Raw genomic sequence first — 23,166 nt, 5'->3', positions numbered from 1 at the left:
GCCGACAATGATTTGATGAACTGAAATTTTGATCACGGATTTGGACTAAGTTAATCGTTCTCATTCAAAGTCTATATGGTGACAAGCTTGTATCACGTCAAGTTTTGATGTTACAGTCATATTATTGTTTGTATGGACCCCATACGTTGACACCGTATTAGTGGTTGGTATCTAGACATGCTTTAGTCTAAGGTCTAAGGGATTCAAAAAAAGTATTGATAATCATGGTGTAACAGTGGAAATATATTAATAATACAAAACCCTTATCCGCAACCCAATGGTGCATAGGGCACTGCGTCATATAACACAGTGTTATCTTGATCGTTTTAACATGAAGGAAAGGTGATCAGCCCTCCGCTTCAGGTACCAGTCCAGGGTAATATTGAATAAATATTAGAGTGAAAAAATCACTTATATATATTTGACGCCCCCTGGGAATCGGACCCGGGACCTCCAGAACGGCAGCCGAGCGTGCTGACCATTACACTACGGAGGCTAGCAAATATATTAACTTATTAATATTGAATACGATAGCATTATATTGTATGTTTATATATATATTTATACGTAAATAATAAGATAAATTTTAGTCAATATCAGAATTTAAAATATCCATAACTAATAAATCTAACTAACTAACTAACTAACTAACCATCACGCCGCTTCCCTGCAGGGGTAGGCAGAGAGAATAGAGCGCCACACCACTCTGTCCTTGCAAACATTCTTCGCCTCTTCCACGTTCATGCATCTCCTCATACATACCCGCCGATTGTTACAACTCCTAACCTGACCACTTTCAAGTATTTGGCATACCTGATCGTGCCATGTTTTTCTCGGTCTTCCTCTGCTTCTTTTCCCGCTAACATTCGCCTCATAAATTTATTTTACCGTTCTTTCCTCACTCATTCGTTCCACATGTCCAAACCATATCAGCACACCTTTCTTAATTTTATCGATAATGCTTATCTCAGCTTTGCATTCCTTCCTTATTTCACTATTCGTACATCTATTATACATCATTTTGTCGCACATTCTTCTGAGAGATCGCATTTCGACTGCATTCAGTCTACTTTCATCCTTCTTTTGCCAACTCCATGTTTCACTTCCATACATTAGAGTTGGAACCAGGACTCCGTTTTGCACTGCCAGGTTAGCTTCCGCTGATAGGTTTTTATTTGCTATAACTGATTTCAGTGCACCATTCAGTTTGTTCCCAATAAACTAAACTGGAGAAACTGGGTCGGGTAGAGCCGAGGATAATAGCCGTACTCTCTCATGTAGAGATACCTCAAAAACTTCTTTTGGACTTTCTCTACCATAAGAGAGTACGGCTCGTGTGGCCCCCAGATCATGGAGCCACTCTCGAGTCTACTTCGCACCAAGGAGTTATAAAGAGTTCTCAGCACGCGGGTATTTTGGAAAACCCTGGCAGTGCGCAGAACAAATCCTAGCATTTTCAATGCATTACCACTGACTGCCTCTATGTGATGGTGAAATGTCAGGGTGCTCACAAATCTAACGCCCAGATCCCTAACATTCGATGCTCGCATCAGATTTTGGTCGTTCATTTTTTTCAACTCCAGTTGAGAATAGGTGAGATTCATACTGTCATATTAGAAAGCTAATTTTGATATATTTGTGTTTTCAGAACGGAGAGTGCGGCGTGTCTATCGACAGGATTTTGGACGCTAATCACGGGGAAATTAAGTGCACAATCCCGCCTCAGTCCGGCACCAAGGAACTCTTTGGCAAGATGAAGCTCGTGGTGGCCAGTAAGTATCTTGATTCAGACTTTTTATACATGGAAGTTTATTTATTTAAACATTATGTACAGTAAAGAAATAAAAAGTACATTGGCGGGCTGAAAAGCAGTATCTTCCAAATATCCAAAAACAGACTAGTGATATTGGTCAAAACGTTTGATACCATGCAATCAGAGGGTAGATAGTACTTGAACATTAAATTAAATTATATTTTTATTATTATTAAAACCCTTATCTGCACCCCAATGGTGCATAGGGCACTGTGTCTTATAAACGCAGTGTTATCGTGATCGTTTTACACATGAAGGAAAGGTGATCAGCCCTCCGCTTCAGGTACCAGTCCATGGTAATATTGAATAAATATTACAGTGAAAAAATTACTTATATTTATTTTACCCCCCTTGGGAATCGAATTGGGGACCTCCAGAACGGTAGCCGAGCGTGCTGACCATTACACTACGGAGGCGGACAAGAACATTGAACATTAAAAGAAACATAAATTACAAATTGATGATAATAAGGAAGGCAAAGGAAAAAGGGAGTATAGGGAAGGAGGTAGAGGGAGGAGGTTTGATGGACAGTTAGGATTCTAATGACAGATAGTAATGTCTCAGACGTTTACATTTATTATTTACCTTGCATATTATGTATTTGTCCGCCTCCGTAGTGTAATGGTCAGCACGCTCGGCTACCGTTCTGGAGGACCCGTATCGATTCCCAGGGGGGGTAAAATTAATATGAGTGATTTTTTCACTGTAATATTTATTCAATATTACCCTGGACTGGTACCTGAAGCGGAGGGTTGATCACCTTTCCTTCATGTGTAAACGATCAAGATAACACTGCTATTATTTGACGCAGTGCCCTATGCACCATTGGGGTGCGGATAAGGGTTTTATTATTATTTATTTACCTTGCATATTATGTACATAGATCATTTAGTGGATTTTTGTTTTATTAGCTAAAAAAAATATTTTTTCCATACATTTTTGACATCTCAACATAGGTGAAACGGATATGTGGAAATATACAAGGCTTACGACCGTCATAGGCTTGGTTAAGTGATCACTTTACACACGTGTAACATTCACCAATTCTACCCATGATTGATTACCCATGAGCCCATAGATTTGATCAAATTCGTGACACAGTTCATGTGAGTTAACTAACGCCATCTATGTCGAAATAGTAAAAGCTTTTATAATGGTAGATTTTACATGTTTTCTTGTCTTGGATTATGATTGATTTATATGAAAAAAAATTCCAATTTGTGAAAAAAGATTAGTAAAGAATGTAAACGCATAATTTTTGGTGTCTCTCGCGCTCTACCAAAAGTAAGCAAATATAACACATATCGCTACAAGAACGTCATAAATCAAAAACCTTATTTTTCATTAGAACGTTTTCAAAGTTTAAAAATAAAATACAATATATTAAAAATAAACATTAAGCCACTTATTGAACTTTTTACTTTGCAACAGATCTTTTTAGGTAAAACCTGAAGGTTTTTTCTCCATTTGAAAAATATTTAGTATATTTGTGTATATTGTCCGCCTCCGTAGTGTAATGGTCAGCACGCTCGGCTACCGTTCTGAAGGTCCCAGGTTCGATTCCCAAGGGGGTAAAATAAATATAAGTGATTTTTTTCACTGTAATATTTATTCAATATTACCATGGACTGGTACCTGAAGCGGAGGGCTGATCACCTTTCCTTCATGTGTAAACGATCAAGATAACACTGCTTTTATATGACGCAGTGCCCTATGCACCATTGGGGTGCGGATAAGGGTCCAAAAAAAAATATTTGTGAAAATAATTAAACAATACCTTTTCTTCAAAATGCAAAAACTACACTTTCTGCCCTGGAGCGGGTAAATATTAAGTTTAAAATATGCCTCTTTTGCTGGGATATCGTATATTTTCTGGGCATTCCGAAAACATGCACAACTGAAAATTGACGATTTTTGATTTATGACGTTCTTGAAAGGAGTGAGCGATATTGACTCCCACTCTCTACCAACAGTATGTAAATGAAGCTTTTCAGCATTTCCCGCAAGCAATGTGTTCATTTAATAAATAATGTTTGTCTCAACCTTGTATTTCTTCCTTATATCACCATTTGAACATCTATCATTCATCATTTTTCCCCACATTTTGCATTTAAATATGATAGCTTGAATTGTCTTTTTTCAGAATCTCCTCAGCCACCTACAATGGAGTTCAACCGGGGAACGGAAGGCCCGACTGAGTTCAAAATCGGAGATGAGCTCAGAGTGCGGTGTGTAGTAGCTGAAGGACGACCAGCTGCCAAGATATCCTGGTATTTAGGCAAGTAGACAGTAATTTGTAGATTTTTCATTATTGAAATAAGCCTATAGGTTGCATTACCCATAGAATAGATTTATATTATCCACTGACACTTCGTGATGGAATTCCATTTTTATTATATTATTTGATTAAATCCGCCTCCGTAGTGTAATGGTCAGCACGCTCGGCTACCGTTCCGGAGGTCCCGGGTTCGATTCCCAAGGGGGGTAAAATAAATATAAGTGATTTTTTCACTGTAATATTTATTCAATATTACCATGGACTGGCACCTGAAGCGGAGGGCTGATCACCTTTCCTTCATGTGTAAACGATCAAGATAACACTGCGTTAATATGACACAGTGCCCTATGCACCATTGGGGTGCGGATAAGGGTTTTATTATATTTATTATAGATTAAAACCAATATTTTTAGCTTTTCAACTTTATTTATTAGAAATAAAGTGGAAAAGCTAAAAATATTGGTTTTAATCTAATAATATATTAGCCATAGAACTCCGGGCAAATCACTTTGAATTTTTAATGCTTCAAGTGCTGGATGGTATTATTATGATATGGATAAATTCATATGATTGAGTTGATAAAACAAAACTTTGGAAGGCATTATGTGTATAAACGATTGACAGTTTTCTAGAGAAATCTAGAATCCGCTTTCCAGACTATGAGGGTATGCACACGATTGCGGCTATGTTGTTGTCACCAACAGCTGCCAACATACCCGCATTCCTTACAGATAATCTTGACATGTAACTTTGACCTACTAAGAGTGATGGAAGATAATCAGTAGTAACTCGCTAGTACTTGGACTTTGATTTATTATAAATAAGTATTACTTCTTCTAATCCTCCATACAAAATCTGCAGACTGGAGAGTCATGCAGTCCAATTTTTGACTTGTGTTTCCCCAGTCTACAGTGTCCTGTCAAGGTCCTGTTTAGGATTAGTTTCTTGTTAAGCTTTAGAGCTTCTGTGGTGAATTTCCGCAAGTACCCTATGGTCAGTTCCTTTTGCGTGTTTCATCCTTGAGCTGTTGGACCAGATTTTTCGGCTCTTCTCCATGGCTCAGTTTTTTAGGCTAAACTTGATAGTGCCGAGTGTCAGTCTGCATATAGGCTCAGGGCCCATTGATGGTCGCTCAGCGCCAGTTCTTGCAAGTTTATCGGCAGCTTTGTTGCCCATGACACCACAATGACCCGGTACCCAAACCAGCCTTTTCACATTTTTCTCGCCCAGGCGGTGTCATTCATACTTAATTTAGATCTTATCTCAACGGAGCCTAGGGCCTTAAGCGCCGCCTGGCTGTCTGAGAGGATGTAGATCTTTTTGTTGTAATACGATCAGTATAGGTTCATATGGGCTCCATGATTGCGCTCATTTCAGTATGAAAAACAGTAGCGTATGTTTTTTATTTAAAAAAAGAGAAATATTTGTATTTTTATTATATACACAAATATTTAAATTTCATACTATTTCTGTTAGCCTAAGCGGCTCATTATTAGAAATAGGTATCAAATTGTGGTAGAGTGTGTTCGAGCCGAGAAACTCTGACTTAAAAGTTTGTGACGCTAACCACGGGACCACAACCCGTCACATTAATCTCCCAGATAAGTCAATTTGTTTGAGCAATGTATTACTTACTGAAACTCTAAGTGAGTGGCTTGCTGTTACATTATTTTTCCAATTAGTCGCCAACTTATCCACATTTCGCTCACTCCTTTCAAGAACGTCATAAATCAAAAATCGACAATTTTCAGTTGTGGATGTTTTCAGAATGCCCAGAAAATGTACTATTTCCCAGCAAAAGAAGCATATTTTTAACTTAATATTTACCCGCTACAGGGCAGAAAGTGTTGTTTTTGCATTTTGAAGAAAAGGTATTTTTTAATTATTTTTTTAAATGTATTAAATATTTTTCAAATGGAGAAAAAACCTTGAGGTTTAACTAAAAAGATGTGTTGCACAGTAAAAATTTCAATAAGTGGCTTGACATTTATTTTTTATACATTGTGTTATATTTTTAAACTTTAAAAACGCTCTCCTGAAAAATCAAGTTTTTTGATTTATGACGTTCTTGAAAGGAGTGAGCGATTTGTTACAATTACTTATTAGTTCAGTATTGATATGTATCCTGTTTTGCAGGCGAGATGCCACTGATGGAAGGCCTGCACCAGCCCTCCATCTACCACATCCCCAACTCTATGGACCTGGACTCCAGCGCGCAGAACTTGACCAGGCGCCTCCTGATGACCGACAATGGCAAGACTCTCCGCTGCGTGGCTGAACACCCGGCTCTGGACCCGCGGAACAGCGTGGCTCAGATGCAACTGAGCGTCAAATGTAACTACTTCTTACAACATTTTGAGTGTTTTCAAATACTTGTTCACAAATCTGGATTATCTCCAATTATAGCAGTTATTTTTCATATTAACATCTCAAAATAGATGAATAAAGAATATGTCGTAGTCTCACAGGAGAAAGTGACCAAGTGCGTTTTTTACAAAAACGTGATCATTGACTACTTGATGTCTTACTAGCTTAATATTGCCCAGAAATATATCCCAAAGGATTTTAAACTTGGAAGTATAATATATTAGATGTAAAAAAATGACTAACAGCATTGAAGTTTATTTTTTTGCCAAGTAAAAGTGACTTAAACGGCCCTCCTGAACATTTTACGTTTTGTCAGTTGGTCACTTTCTCCTGTACGACTATGATGTATGTCTGGGTATTTGCGGGGCTTACGATATGTCATAGAGTTGTTTAAATGACCACTTTATGACTTGTGACATTCACCATTCTACCCATGATTGACAACCACACTACTCAAATTGTATATGTACCCTTTGATTACAATCTTCTTTACATGTGAGTTCTTGGCACCATATTGACTCTCAACACGGTAGACAAAGAAGAATATGGAAGTCTGGGCATTTATGGGGTCATATTTACGACCGTCATAGGCTGGTTTAAATGTTCACTTTTTCACACGTGTAAAATTCGCCAATTCTACCTATGATTGACAACCACACTACTCAAATTTTGAAAGTTATATATACATGATCCAATTTCGAAACATTTTACTTGAATCACTAGAATTTTCACTAAAGACATCTATTGGTGAGATGAAGAAACTTTTTTTTTATCGAGCAAAAACTATTTTATTTGTATGTGAGGTCCGAATCCTGGATTATAATCACATATCTTTGTTTACAACATTTTGAGTGTGTCCAAATACTTGTTCACAAAATCTGGATTATCTCCAATTACAGGAGTTATTTTCATATTATTTTTTGACATCTCATCAAAGATGAAGAAGAATATGGAAGTCTGGGCATTGTGTGATTATAATCCAGGATTCGGACCTCACATACTAATAAAAGAGTTTCTGCTCAATAAAAAGCTTCTTTTCATCTCACTAATAGATGTCTCTAGTGAAGTTCTAATGATTCGAGAACGACGTTTCGAAATCGGTTCATATATTTACAACTTCCAAAAATTTGAATAGTATGGAGCGAGTGTTTTTGCCTAGAATTTTCACTCATGAATTACATGAAATTATGGTAACTTTAAACATAAAGAGTAAATCCACTCACGAGTAGGCATAGGCTATGAAACTTATAAAGTTGAAGCCTGATTAGGGACATGATAAACGGTGTTGCATAAGCCGTAGCTAGATTTCAGTCACTTGGACATTAGGTAATTCAAACAACAACAAAAAATTAAATAGTATGGTTCAATAGTATATTCAATAATGGATAGAATTGGTGAACGTTATTTGTGTGTAAAGTGATTACTTAAACCAGCCAATGACGGTCGTCAGCCCCGTAAATGCCCAGACTTCCATATTCTTCTTATTCTTTGATGAGATGTCAAAAAATAATATGACATATCTTTGTTTTAATTTTTTTTGTGGCATTCATCTGAATGAACCGGGAAATCGCTTATACAGGATTTTTTCATCATCCGGCCCGAAAAATCCGGAATGTACTGTATGTTATTGACTCTGATCCCTCCATTCCAGACCTGCCGTATCCTCGTGAGGATCCCATTTGGATTTTCGGCATCAAGATGGGAGAGACTGGTCTGGTGAATGTCACCATCCAGGCTCATCCGCCTCCGAGGCTGGAGTGGATCTTCAACGGCCAGTCCTTGCAGGGAGGTTCCGTGGACAACTCGGAGCGGTACGAGGCAACCAACGCCATACCTCTGGTAAGGATCCACTTGCTTAGCCGTTTTAATGCTGACATTTTTTGTTAATTTTTTTTTTTAGCGTCAAGGGATCTTGCAACCCTATATGTCACTGCGACCATATTAGGTCTATTGTGACCTCCCTCTGTATTACAGCTCACTGCCAAGACCTACATGAGTCATGTAATTCACGACCTGTCTTGGTGGTAGGAGCTTCACCTTCTCGGAGTCCAGTAGAGGTCCTCCAAAGATGTGACTTTGTTTGTGAGCGAGTGCGTCGCAATTGTAAAGAATGTGGATTGGCATTTCGCTATCCTCCATACAAAATCTGCATACTGGGGAGTCATGAAGTGAGATTTTTGTCATGTGTTTCCTCAGTCTGCAGTGTCCTGTCAAGGTCCTGGTTAGGATCCTCATTTGTTTTTTGCTAAGCTTTATAGCTTCTGTGGTGAATTACCGTGAGTACCGCGTGATCAGTTCCTTTGCGTGTTTCATCCCTGAGCTGTTGGACCAGATCTCTTGGCTCTTGTGCACGGCCCAGTTTTTCAGACTAAACTTGATAGTGCTGAGTGTCAGTCCGCATATGGGCTCAGGGCCCATTGGTGGCCTCTCAGCACCAGTTCTTGCAAGTTTATCGGCAGCCTCGTTGCCCATGACACCACAATACCCGGGCACCCAAACCAGCCTTACCGCGTTTCTCTTGCCCAGGCGGTTTAGAGCCTCTTTGCATACACAGGTTAGTTTAGATCTTATCTCAACGGAGCCTAGGGCCTTAAGCGCCTCCTGGCTGTCCGAGAGGATGTAGATCTTTTTGTCATAGTATGATCGGTATAGGTTCATGTTCACTTCATGATTGCGCTCATTTCAGCCTGAAAAACAGTGTCCTCCTATTGGTAAACATTCTAATTCCATCATCACTATCATTACTTTGAGTATAACAATAGCAATATTTATTACTACAAACCCTGAAGAGGGCAACAGGTTGTTGCCGAAACTAGTTGGTTTTTAATAAAAATGTGAGTGGATCAAAAAACAAAGTCATTTTATATCTCCAAATAATATATTACAATGATCCACAAAATTAATGCTTTAAATATTCAAAATATATAAAAGTAGTTTTACTTTATAAAATTTACACCTTTCTTCATTTTATCGATAACGCTTGTGATTAAGATAATCACTCAAAATATTGTAAATAAAAATAAATCGTTGGTGAATAAAATAAAATATAAAACGTATTCAAAAAGAACTCCACCGACAAGACACACAAGGTGGCTTGGTGGGTCTTTGCAAAATATTTTTTTTAAATATCGCTCACTCCTTTCAATAACGTCATAAATCAAAATTTGTCAATTTTCAGTTGTGCATGTTTTCGGAATGCCCAGAAAATGTACTATATCCCAGCAAAAGAGGCATATTTTTAACTTAATATTTGTCCGCCACAGGGCAGAAAGTGTTGTTTTTGCATTTTGAAGAAAAGTTTAATGTATGTTTTTAAATATTTTTCAAATGGAGAAAAAACCTTCAGGTTTTACCTAACAAGGTCAATCTGTTGCAAAGTAAAAAGTTCAATAAGTGGCTTGATATTTATTTTTAATACATTGTAATATATTTTTAAACTTTAAAAACGTTCTCCTGAAAAATTGTTTTTTTTATTTATGACGTTCTTGAAAGGGGTGAGCGATATGTTTAAAATTGTGATTTAAATAAATGACTACAATTTATGTTGATATATCTTCTTTAATTGATTTTATTTCTGCATTCCAGGGTAACGGGACTTACAACGCTACTCTCCGGATAGCCGGAGTCACCCGGGAAGACACCGAGAGGGAGTTCCTGCTGAAGGCGTACAACGACCAGGGACTCACGGAATACCGGGTCCGGATCAGCACCATGGATGAACCACAAGGTAACTTCATTTCCTTCAAACCCATTACCTATAAATAAGAGACTTTAAAAAAAAAATTGTATACATTTATTTGTACATATCACTCACTCCTTTCAAGAACGTCATAAATCAAAAAACTTGATTTTTCAGGAGAACGTTTTTAAAGTTCAAACATAAAATACAATGTATTAAAAATAAATATCAAGCCACTTATTTAACTTTTTACTGTGCAACAGATCTTTTTAGGTAAAACCTGAATATTTTTTCTTCACCTGAAAAATATTTAGTATATTTAAAAAAATAATTAAACAAAACCTTTTCTTCAAAATGCAAAAATAACATTTTCTGCCCTGTAGCGGGTAAATATTATATTAAAAATATGCCACTTTTGCTGGGATATAGTACATTTTCTGGCCATTCAAAAATCATAAACAACCGAATATATTCGATTTTTGATGTATGATGTTGTTGAAAGGAGTGAGCGATATCCTACACTGTCCCTCTCCAATAAAGAGACTAAACTCTTGTACTTGGACAGGGACTTCCACTCAGTGCTTATTGTATCACAATTAATGCCTTTTTATAATTTTTTTTATTTTAACACATATAAAGGGTATTTAATTTATTCTTCTTCTTTATCTTTTTTTATAATTTATTGGAAGGTTATTGAAATATATGGTTACAACATACCGACGGCCCCTACGTTAAGTACTCTATCTGCAAATCTGTCCTTTACAGGAGAGAGCTTAGAAGATGATAGATAGATCAACGTATTCTTTTTTATTAATTAACGGTTTTATCTGAAATTCTAAACTAGTACTTTACATTAAAAAACACGATAAAATAATGTATTAAATCGTTTTAAAAATTTATGCATTGTCAAAATTAAGTAGTAAGTGTTTTAGGGGTTCAGTTCATTTCGAAAATTCCATGTAGATAGCGTCTTATACGCCTGAAAACTAGGCGTATTTATAAAAAAAAAACCTGTTGATAACGTTCACCAAATATCTCAAAATTGACAAAAATGTAGTTAGAGCACTTTACGTAGGGCACGTCGATATTGCGTAATTTTTACGATATTTCTTAATTTTATCAACAATACATGTGAAATTATAATTTGTGGAATTACCTTATCATTTTAATAATAAGTAGTAAAAAACAAGTGTTTTATTATTTAATCAATTAATATATGTCCGCCTCCTTAGTGTAATGGTCAGCACGCTCGGCTACCGTTCTGGAGGTCCCGGGTTCGATTCCCAGGGGGGGGTCAAATAAATATAAGTGAGTTTTTCACTGTAATATTTATTCAATATTACCCTGGACTGGTACCTGAAGCGGAGGGCTGATCACCTTTCCTTTATGTGTAAACGATCAAGATAACACTGCGTTTATATGAAGCAGTGCCCTATGCACCATTGGGGTGCGGATAAGGGTTTTATTTATATATTTAATATATTTATTAATTTATAATTCTTTGTCTCAATATTGTCACAGTGGATTTTCTGGCACTTTTTCTATCAGGGAAGATGACGTTTAAATTTTATGGTAAGATTTTCATACAGGAATTGCGTATTTTATTCTGAATAGCTGTTTGTCATTTTCTAAGTGTTAAATTGTGCTACCCTTTACCATAATATTATAACTAGCTGTAAGCGAATGGTATAAAAGTATTACATTTATCTCAGATAGGTAGTTGCATTGCCTTCTAGATAAATAAGTAGTCTAGCTATGAATAAATGTCAATCTATCGGTCCAATAGTTTAAAATTATAAATATATATATATATATGTATATGTGTAATTAAATACCTAGGTACCTACCTATAGATTTTATTAAGTACCTACATATAGTACTGACTTTCAGTATTGTGACAGTCGGTAAAGCAGATCGCGCAAATCTACCACCAGATGTCACATGCGTCACACTGAATACACAAGAGAATCTGATAGATAGAAAAATATTGTGAACTATCATATGTATATATATATATATATATATATATATATATATATATATATATATATATATATATATCCTCCTGGTTCCATTATTCCTGGTTCCATCCCAACTTATCGTCTTTGTAGACTGCTGGGGTCAGCTCTCCTCGTCCTCAGGTTGTAGGTCCTTCTGTCATGGACAACGTCACCTAGGCCATGCCTTCGAATCATGTTATCTCTCTGCAGCATCCATGAATTCTGTGGTCTTCCTCTAGATGTCTTTCGAGGAAGATCCATGGCGATTGCCTGGTTCACAATATGATCAGGTTCTCTGCGTCCTATGTGCCCATACCATCCCAATTGCCTTTCCTCTACCTTACTATTGATGCCTGTTACAACCTAGAAGATAGATTGATACTGTTTGTGTAATCCTTTATTTTGATTATTTGACTGTCATTAGCTGAAAATATTTTTTTTTTTAATTTTAGTAATATCATGTACCGTAGAACGGGGCTACTCGAACTTAGATGTGTTACTTGAGCTCAGTACAAAAAAAATTAGATCGTGGTATCGATCGAAGTATCGTGACAATAAGTGTCACCTGTCAGGGACACAATGAATCATGTCGATACGTTCATTATTGTAGACCAAATACAGATTTAAAACTTTTTTTGTACTGGGTTCAAGTAACACATCAAAGTTCAAGTAGCCCCGTTCTACGGTATGTATTTCCATAGTTATATTTCTAATTTTATACGCATAGATTAAACTATTATGCATGGTGAATGCCTTTTTTAAAGAGTATTAGAATATTTTTTTTTAAAATATTGGTTTTATTTCATTTCATGGTTATAACCGGCCGAAAATTTAAGATAAGCATAGTGTTTCGACGCAATAATTCTAACAATGTGAACTATGACCCCAAGCGCCCGCTAGAGAAACAGGGCAGGGGTGTCCGCAGGGAATGTGTATGTTATAAAACGCAATCCTTATGAGATTGATACAAAGGCGACTGCACACACTTAGCTCACTCCTTTCAACAACGTCATAAATCAAAAAACTTGATTTTTCTGGAGATCCTTTTTAAAGTTTAAAAATTGAATTAAATGCATTAAAAATAAATATCAAGCCAATTATTGAACTTTTTATTGTGCAACAGATCTTTTTACGTAAAACCTGAATGTATTTCTCCATTTAAATTTTTTTTAGTATATTTCAAAAAATAATAAAACAATACCTTTTCTTCAAAATGCAAAAACAACACTTTTTGCCCTGTAGCGGGTAAATATTTAGTTTAAAATATGCCACTTTTACTGGGATATAGTACATTTTATGGTCATTCCAAAAACATGCACAACTGAAAATTGTCGATTTTTGATTTATGACGTTCTCAAAAGGAGTGAGCGACTGTGTTGGCAAAAAGCATCACTTTAAGTAAATTTTAAACTAGTTTATCTCAAAACTACTGTTTTTAACTTGCGGCTATTTGCCTTTGCACATAAGTGCACTGAGAGATGGCATTCCGACTGCATTCAGTCTACTTTCATCCTTATTTTTCCAACTACATGCTTGACTTCCGGACATTGAATATCCGTAATATATGTTAATTTTATATTATGTTTGGACATCTCATCAAAGATGAAGAAGAATATTGAAGTCGGGGCATTTACGGGGCTGACGACCGTCATAGGCCGGTTTAAGTGATCACTTTACACACGTGTAACATTCACCGATTCTACCCATTATTGACAACCACACTACTCAAATTCTTGGAAGTTCTATATATACGAACCAATTTCGAAACACTGTTCTTGAAGCGAGTGTTTTAGCCTAGAATATTCACTCATGAATTACATGAAATTATTGTAACTTCAAACATGAGGAGTAAATCCACTCACGAGTAGGCATAGGCTATGTAACTTAAAAAGTTGAAGCCTGAGTAGGGTCATGATAAGCGGTGTTGCATAAGCCGTAGCAAAATTTCAGAGTCACTTGGACGTTAGGTAATTTTAAAAAAAAACTGTCCTTGAATCACTAGAACTTTTCTAGAGACATCTATTGGTGAGATGTAAAGAAGCTTTTATTTGAGCAGAAACTCTATAATTAGTTTGTGAGGTCCGAATCCTGGATTTTAATCACATACATGAGAAACGCCAGAAAATATCCTTTTCACTTTTAAGTTCTATATATATGAACCAATTTGGAAACCTTGTTCTTGAATCACTAGAACTTCACTAGAGACATCTTATAGTCCAAACTTAAAACACAGTAAGGGACATTTTTTCTGTAGTATGTTTTTTTGCATTTTTGGACTAAGTAGACTCAGTCCAAAAACGTACTACAAAAAAAATGTCCCTTACTGTGTTTTGAGTTTGGACAGCCGTATTGGTGAGATGTAAAGAAGCTTTTTATTAAGCGGAAACTCTTATATTATTACTCTGCAAATGCCCAGACTTTTTGACTCTTTGACAACCACACTACTCAAATTCTTTGAAGTTCTATATATATGAACCAATTTCGAAACATTATTCTTGAATCACTAGAACTTCACTAGAGACATCTATTGGTGAGATGTAAAGAAGCTTTTTACTAAGCGAAAACTCTTATATTATTACTCTGCAAATGCCCAGACTTTTTGACTCTTTGACAACCACACTATTCAAATTCTTGGAAGTTCTATATATATGAACCAATTTCGAAACATTATTCTTGAATCACTAGAACTTCACTAGAGACATCTATTGATGAGATGTAAAGAAGCTTTTTATTAAGCAGAAAATGCCCAGACTTCCATATTCTTCTTCATCTTTGATGAGATGTCAAAAAATAATATGAAAATAACTCCTGTAATCGGAGATAATCCAGATTTTGTGAACAAGTATTTGGACACACTCAAAATGTTGTATGTTAATTTGATTTATGTCTTTATAGGTGTGGATTTGGGTGTTGGATCCGTGATTGGAATTGTGGTAGCTGTGCTGATAGTACTCATCGCTGTTTTCCTGATCATATTTGCGAAAGCGACCAACAGGTGGTGTTTCGGAGGTGAGTGACATCATTTTAAATTTCAAACTTTAATTAATTTATGTTTTGAATATTGAAAGCATTAACTTTGTGGATCATATTGATATATTATTTTGAGAAATAAAATACTTTGTGTTTTGATCCACTCACATTTTTATTAACCAACTAGTTTCGGCAACAACCTGTTGCCCTCTTCAGGGTTTAATTCATGACTAAACATATAAGTATAAAAGGAACAGTGTACAAGTTATTATGTTCTTTTATATATATATATATATATATATATATATATATATATATATATATATATATATATATATATATATATATATATATATATATATATATATATATATATATATATATATATATATATATATATATATATATATATATATATATATATATATATTTCAAACCCTTATCCGCACCCCAATGGTGCATAGGGCACTGCATCATACAAACGCAGTATTATCTTGATCGTTTACACATGAAGGAAAGGTGATTAGACTTCCGCTTACCTCCAGGTACCAGTCCAGGGTAATATGGAATAAATATTAGAGTGAAAAAAATCACATATATTTAATTGATAATTATAAATATATATATATATATATATATATATATATATATATATATATATATATATATATATATATATATATATATATATATATATGTATATATTTTAAACCCTTATCCGCACCCCAATGGTGCATAGGGCACTGCATTATACAAACGCAGTATTATCTTGATCGTTTACACATGAAGGAAAGGTGATTAGACTTCCGCTTACCTCCAGGTACCAGTCCAGGGTAATATGGAATAAATATTAGAGTGAAAAAAATCACATATATTTAATTGATAATTATATATATATATATATATATATATATATATATATATATATATATATATATATATATATATATATATATATATATATATATATATATGTTTAGTCATAAATTAAACCCTAAAGAAGGCAACAGGATGTTGCCGAAACTAGTTAGTTAATAAAAATGTGAGTGGATCAAAACAAAAAATCTTTTATTTCTGAAAATGATATATTTAATTAATTAAATACAGCAACAATATTGAATATATTTTGCATACTAAAAGCATTGTTAACTTTGTGGTATGGTAATATAACACTCTCCTTATCATTCATCGTTCACTTTGTGTAATACCACTTTAATAAACACCAATTTGTGACAACCCAGCCCTATTGTATCAAAAATATTTTTGCTGTATTTAAAATTTATTTTATATGGATAAGTTTATTTTTAAATTATTTTGAATGTTATGATTTGGTTATGGTATAAATTTACTAGTTTTATTTAAGTATACAATTTCATCCATAGTGCTTATTTCATTCATTCATTTTATTTTTACCTTAAAAAATATAAACATTGAAGGTCCCTATATATATACTATTATTCAAGCAGTTTTTTTCATATCGCTCACTCCTTTCAACAACCTCATATATCAAAAACCGACAATTTTCAGTTGTGTATGTTTTCGGAATGCCCAGAAAATGTACCATATCCCAGCAAAAGCTGCATATTTTTAACTTAATATTTACCCGCTACAGGGCATAAAGTGTTGTTTTGGCTTTTTGAAGAAAATGTATTGTTTTATTATTATTTAAATATAGTAAACATTCATGTTTTACCTGAAAAGATCTGTTACACAGTAAAAAGTTCAATAAGTGGCTTGATATTTATTTTTAATACATTTGATTATTTTTTTTAAATTTCAAAAACAGTCTCCTGAAAAATCAAGTTTTTTATATATGACGTTGTTGAAAGGAGTGACCGATATGGTTCCTAAAATAACATTATAGTCTTAAGCAAATTACAGTACAACCCCGAAAATCCCAACAAGATTTTGAACAAAAACATTTTTAAAAACACGCAAAGACTGAAAAACACATTTAATTCATACTTTAATATTTATTATACTTCAAATGCTTTAATATTTTTTCCATCAAAACATTTATTGAAAATCTAAATTTGGACTATCAGTGACTAACAATGCCAAAAAGGTTGCTTTATTGAATTAATGCTATAAAAAATAAAATAATACAGTGAATGGCCTTTTTGTATTTCTTATAATGACATCATTACTGGACTATTTGATAAATGCTTTTTAGTATGACATAGCAACTGGACTATTTGATCAATGCTATTTAGTATGATATAGGAACTGGACTATGAAGTACCATTTTGTTTGACTTGGCAACTTTACTATTCAATTGTGAAGTCATATTTAGAATGTAATAGCAACTGGACTATTTAATTGTGGAGTAATATTTAGAATGACATAGCAACTGGACTATTTGATCAACGCTATTTAGTATGATATAGTAACTGGACTATGAAGTACCATTTTGTATGACTTGACAACTGGACTATTTAATTGTGAAGTCGTATTTAGAATGATAGAGCAACTGGACTATTTGATCAATGCTATTTAGAATGATATAGCAACTGGACTATTTCATCAATGCTATTTAGTATGATATAGCAACTGGACTATGAAGTGCCATTTTGTATGACTTGGCAACTGGACTATTTAATTGTGAAGTCATATTTAGTATGGCATAGCAACTGGGCTATTACATTGTGAAGTAATATTTAGAATGACATAGCAACTGGACTATTTGATCAATGCTATTTAGTATGATATAGCAACTGGACTTTTTAAATGTGAATTAATATTTAGAATGACATAGCAACTGGCCTAATTAGTTATGTAGTACTATTTAGAATGACATATTAACTAGACTATTTAATTGTGAAGTAATATTTAGAATGACATAGCAACTAGACTATTGAATTATGTAGTAATATTTAAAATGACTTAGCAACTTGACTATTTAAATACCTAGTGCCATTTAGAATGACATGGGTAATTGAACTATTTATTTTTGTTATTATAAAAATAAATTTCTTCAATTTATAATACTCGTTTTTTATCTTGAGTATACAAATTGTAATTTTTTGATATTAGAATATTTTTTATATAAAATAGACACTAACCACAAATACATATTACGACATTTCTAATTTAATTTAGTTTTTTATTAAAATTTTATTTTTCGCATCTTTTTCTTGTAATCTTGATCTTTTCATGTATTTTTAATGATACTACATGTGTATGTATGCAAGCAATTCAGAACTAACTGTGCTCTACCCGTAGAACCAAATTCCCTTGGCATCGTTAGACATCTTACTATTATTGTATGGAATGCTTAGATATTTGCCTGTACGTATGAAAACTTTTATGTATGAAAAAAAACTTTTGAATTTTAATCTTTCTTTTAAGTTTTGGGTATTTCTCATTTTTGTTCTTTAATATTCTTGTATTTTTAATTAACAAACTTTTAATTTCATTTTAATATGCCACTTCTTGTTTAAAAAAAAATGAGTTCAAGGATTTTTTCTAAACTGGTTAAATCCATTTTCTGTGATTTCTTTTTTATTCTATACATTCATTTAGTAGTTTTTTTTTGAGGTATACAAATTCAAAAAAAATTTGTTCGCCTCTGTAATGTAATGGTCAGCATGCTTGGCTGCCGTTCTAGAGGTCCCAGGTTCGATTCCGAGGGGGGGTCAAATAAATTGAAGTGATTTTTTTACTCTGTTATTTATTCAATATTACTCTGGACTGATACCTTAAGCGGAGGGCTGATCACCTTTCCTTCATGTGTTAATGATCAAGGTAACTCTGTGTTTTTATGATGCAGTGCCCTATGCACCATTGGGGTGCGGATAAGGGGTTTGTATTTTTGACATTTCCAACGACATAACTTATGAAATTTGATATTTTTACATTTTTCCACATGTGGTGTGGCATTCTAATCTCTCTCCCCACCCCTGCTGGTTAGTTACCATGAGGTTTTTTCCAAATCATGTATGCAATTATTTTGAGTAAATATACTGAATTTATTGTTGTCGAGATGTTTTGCTCATCAACTCCGCCCCTAATTATACTCTGGCAGTCTGCCGCCCGACCCTCAGTATACTAATCACAAGTAGCCGCAACACCCAATTCCCATCTGTACAATGTTTGCAGGCGTCTCTCGCGCTCTACCTAAAGTAAGCAAATAGAACGCTCGCAAGCGTCTCCCGCTCTCTACCGACAGTATGGAAAAGGACCCTAATTATACTCTGGCAGTCTGCCGCCCGACCCTCAGTATACTAATCACAAGTAGCCGCAACACCCAATTCCCATCTGTACAATGTTTGCAGGCGTCTCTCGCGCTCTACCTAAAGTAAGCAAATAGAACGCTTGCAAGCGTCTCCCGTCTCTACCAACAGTATGGAAAAGACGCTTTTAAGCGTTTCCCGCAAACGATGTGTCATAAAATTACATTACTAATTGGCGTTTATGACATTTTGCCAACAATTTGTCGATACGTTGCTTAAAAACTAACATTAAAAAAAGCATTTTCCTCGCTTATTACTTCCAGGACTTTTTGGCTTTTATTCCGTAGTAGTGTGTTTGAATTGGCATGTTGTTTTAAAAAAATACCCAAGTGATTTTTCGCATGACAGTATAAACTTACGCATACAGATATTTTCATAATTTTTTTAATTCCACATCTTTCAATAACTCTTTTCTTTTCAAAACCGTATAAGAAAACATATTTTTTCAATTTAAACACGATATTTTAATAAAAAAAAATTAATCACATCAAATGTTACCTGGGTTTGAAGAAAATTAAAATTAAAATTGCGATTTATCATAATATGTAGGTCCGTAATGGTTAAGCCCCATAATTTCAATATTTTATTCATATTTTTTAACTCTTACCACTCTGTAGGCCAGATATTCTGGCTCGTATGATTCTAGTAGGCAGCTCCGTGGGCCACAATATCTGGCCCGGCGCAGGTATGACTTTAATCACTGATTTCTCTATCACCCGAGTATATTCTACCAAAAAATATTTCAGATAAATACAGTTAATCTTAATTAACACGGTCATACGAAATGCCAGACAGAGTGTCCCAAAATAAGGGAACCAAAATATTTATTTTAATGGTAGAAAAACGTGGCATTTTTTTTTATCAGAGTAGCTGATCAGTTATGAGAAAAAATGGTCAGAGTGGAAAGGGTTAAAAAATTGTTTTATTTTGAACCTATTTTTTATATAAGGGACTTTCGGCATTAATGGAGACCCCCTCTCCGCAAACAGTCCGTCATATCGAGGTTTTACTATGCATAGTATGTAAACTTTTTGGGTCCGGATAGAAGCGAAGAGTTTCTATATCAGACCTAGGAATATGGCGGAAGTTTCCAGAGTATGTGAGAATCTCTCCGGAGCGTGCGATCGTTCCTCTTTTTCCACTCCCCTGGGTATCTGGCAAGTTAGTTCTGGACTGTTTGCAGGTGGGGTGTTGCGCACCGACATTCCGGATGCGGCGGATTCGGAAGCGCCCTTCCCGAACGAGAAGATGGAGCACGGATCCGTCGGCGCCGTCAACCACTCCCACGAGGAGTACATCAATGGGAACGGCAAAATGACGGACATCAAGGGTGACCAAAAACCAGACACGCCTGTCTAAATGACAGATTAACAAAATATTGAAAAAACAATCATCAATCACTCAAGAATTGTCATTAGCATAGCACATTTTTGCATACCCTGTAATCTACATCTGTTTTTGTAAAGATTTTTTTTAGTTATTGCATTTTCTAAAGGGGTGTTAATACCGTATTGTAAAAATTCTCCAGTTTTTACAGAGTTGTGAAGGATGTTTTACGATAACTGTGTAAATTCTCCAGTTTTACAGAGTTGTGAAGGATGTTTTACGATAACTGTGTAAATTCTCCATTTTCACATAGTTGTGAAGTATGTTTTACAATAACTGTATAAAATATCCAGATTACAGAGTGTTTTTAAAGGATGTTTTACGATAACTGTATAATTTTACTAGTTTTTGCAGAGTTGTGAAGAATGTATTATGATTTTTGTAAAAATTCTCTTGTTTTTACAGAGTTTAGAAAGACGTTTTACAACCAATGTAAAAAAAATCTAGTTTTTACTCAGTTGTGAAGGACATTTTACAATAACTGTGAAAATGCTATAGTTTTTACTGAATTGTGAAGGATATTTTACAATTATTGTAAAAACATGAGAAGTTTTATAGTATAGAGTTATAAGTATTTCAATTATTGTAAAAACTCCCTAGTTTTACAGAGTTGTGAAGGAAGTTTTATGATAACTGTAAAAATTATCTAGTTTTTACACAGTTGTGAAGGACATATTACAATTATTGTAAAAATTCTCCAGTTTTTACAGAGTTTTGAAAGACGTATTAGAATTATTGTAAAAACTTCCTAGTTTTACAGAGTTGTGAAGAAAGTTTTATGATAACTGTAAAAATTGTGTAGTTTTTACACAGTTGTGAAGGACATATTACAATTATTGTAAAAATTCTCCAGTTTTTACAGTAATGTGAAAGACGTATTACGATTATTGTAAAAACTCCCTAGTTTTACAGAGTTGTGAAGGAAGTTTTATGATAACTGTAAAAATTATCTAGTTTTTACACAGTTGTGAAGGACATATTACAATGATTGTAAAAATTCTCCAGTTTTTACAGAGTTTTGAAAGACGTATTACGATTATTGTAAAAACTCCCTAGATTTACAGAGTTGTGAAAAACGTTTTAACGTAATAACGTAATAATAATTGAAAACTTCTCTAGTTTCTACACAGTTGCAAAGGATGTTTTAAAGTAACTATGAAAATTCTCTCATTTTTACAAAGTTGTGAGAATAGAATTACATTTGTTGTAAAAATTCTCTAGTTTTACAGAGTTGTGAAGGACATTTTACAATTAATGTAAAAATTCTTTAGTTTTTAAAGAGTTCTAAGGAGCGTTAAACAATTATTGTAAGAATTCTCTAGTTTATTTTATTTTTAATATGTAAACTTGTAAATGGTATCACACATTTATTGATATAATATAATACATAGTAAGAATTATTCTGTTTTTTCTGGAATATACTTATGGGATAACGGTGTACAAACGACACTTTCCACTGCCATAGACTTTTCTATCGATAAAAAAATATTTTGATGTAAAATAAAAAATTTCATCTTTTAATAAAATAAGATTAAAAATGTTTTACATAGATAAAAATATATGTACCCATTTTAGTGTAATTTAAAATTACAAAGGAAACCAGCGTATAAGAATTTTCATTAGCTGATTCGGCAGTCACTCTGTGGTGATATCTATCAATTTTTTATTTAAATATCACTTGGTGAATGCCACTTTTTCTTAAAATCTACTCAAAGTATTGAACATGAAGCGGATTGCAGCGAAACACATCGCCCACTCCTTTCAAGAACGTCATAAATCAAAAAAACTTGATTTTTCAGGAGAACGTTTTTAAAGTTTAAAAATAAAACACAATGTATTAAAAATAAATATCAAGCCACTTATTGAACTTTTTACTGTGCAACAGATCTTTTTAGGTAAAACCTGAAGGTTTTTTCTCCATTTGAAAAATATTTAGTTTATTTAAAAAAATGATTAAACAATACCTTTTCTTCAAAATGCAAAAACAACACTTTCTGCCCTGTAGTGGGTAAATATTAAGTTAAAAATATGCCTCTTTTGCTGGGATATAGAACATTTTCTGGGCATTCCGAAAACATGCACAACTCAAAATTCACGATTTTTGATTTATGACGTTCTTGAAAGGAGTGAGCGACATGTCAAATACATTTTAAGAAATAGTAATATATCACATTAAATTTGAACTAAAAATAAATAGTTTTGAATTTAAATTATTATATTAGAATACCTCATGTTTCTTTAAGGCATTTTATTTCAAATTTTTTCACTCAGCTGATATTATTTTAAAATATTTTTCACAGTACTTAATTTTTTTAAATTCAATCACCTCTTCGAATTATGTAATATTTTTTTTTAATTAAGAAATTTTTATATATTTTTATTTAATGGTCACTAAGACCCCTGGGATTTGAACCAATGACTTGGTTATCAGTCGCCCATAC

The 23,166-nt window shown here is 33.9% G+C and overlaps 1 protein-coding gene across 3 annotated transcripts in view; it reads left to right on the top strand.

Annotated features, from left to right (window-relative positions):
- Fas3 (fasciclin 3) overlaps positions 1 to 23,166 on the top strand; it is a 241,110-nt gene that overhangs the window by 191,615 nt on the left and 26,329 nt on the right. For 2 of the 3 annotated variants that reach the window (XM_088277480.1, XM_088277479.1), the window contains exons 5-10: positions 1,649 to 1,772; positions 3,957 to 4,091; positions 6,228 to 6,425; positions 8,110 to 8,297; positions 10,044 to 10,185; positions 15,033 to 15,146. In XM_088277480.1, coding sequence (XP_088133606.1) covers positions 1,649 to 1,772; positions 3,957 to 4,091; positions 6,228 to 6,425; positions 8,110 to 8,297; positions 10,044 to 10,185; positions 15,033 to 15,146 — 901 coding nt within the window. Of the gene's footprint in view, positions 1 to 1,648; positions 1,773 to 3,956; positions 4,092 to 6,227; positions 6,426 to 8,109; positions 8,298 to 10,043; positions 10,186 to 15,032; positions 15,147 to 20,522; positions 22,123 to 23,166 lie in introns of those variants that run through there. The other variant, XM_088277481.1, reaches the window with a different exon arrangement.

This window comes from Brachycentrus maculatus, unplaced genomic scaffold, assembly GCF_059751285.1.
Source record: "Brachycentrus maculatus isolate JH-2025_06_01 unplaced genomic scaffold, ASM5975128v1 h1tg000043l, whole genome shotgun sequence".
Classification (NCBI taxonomy): domain Eukaryota; kingdom Metazoa; phylum Arthropoda; class Insecta; order Trichoptera; family Brachycentridae; genus Brachycentrus; species Brachycentrus maculatus.
The sequence above is the reverse complement of the archived record's forward strand: the minus strand, read 5'-3'. Positions and strand labels throughout refer to the sequence as shown.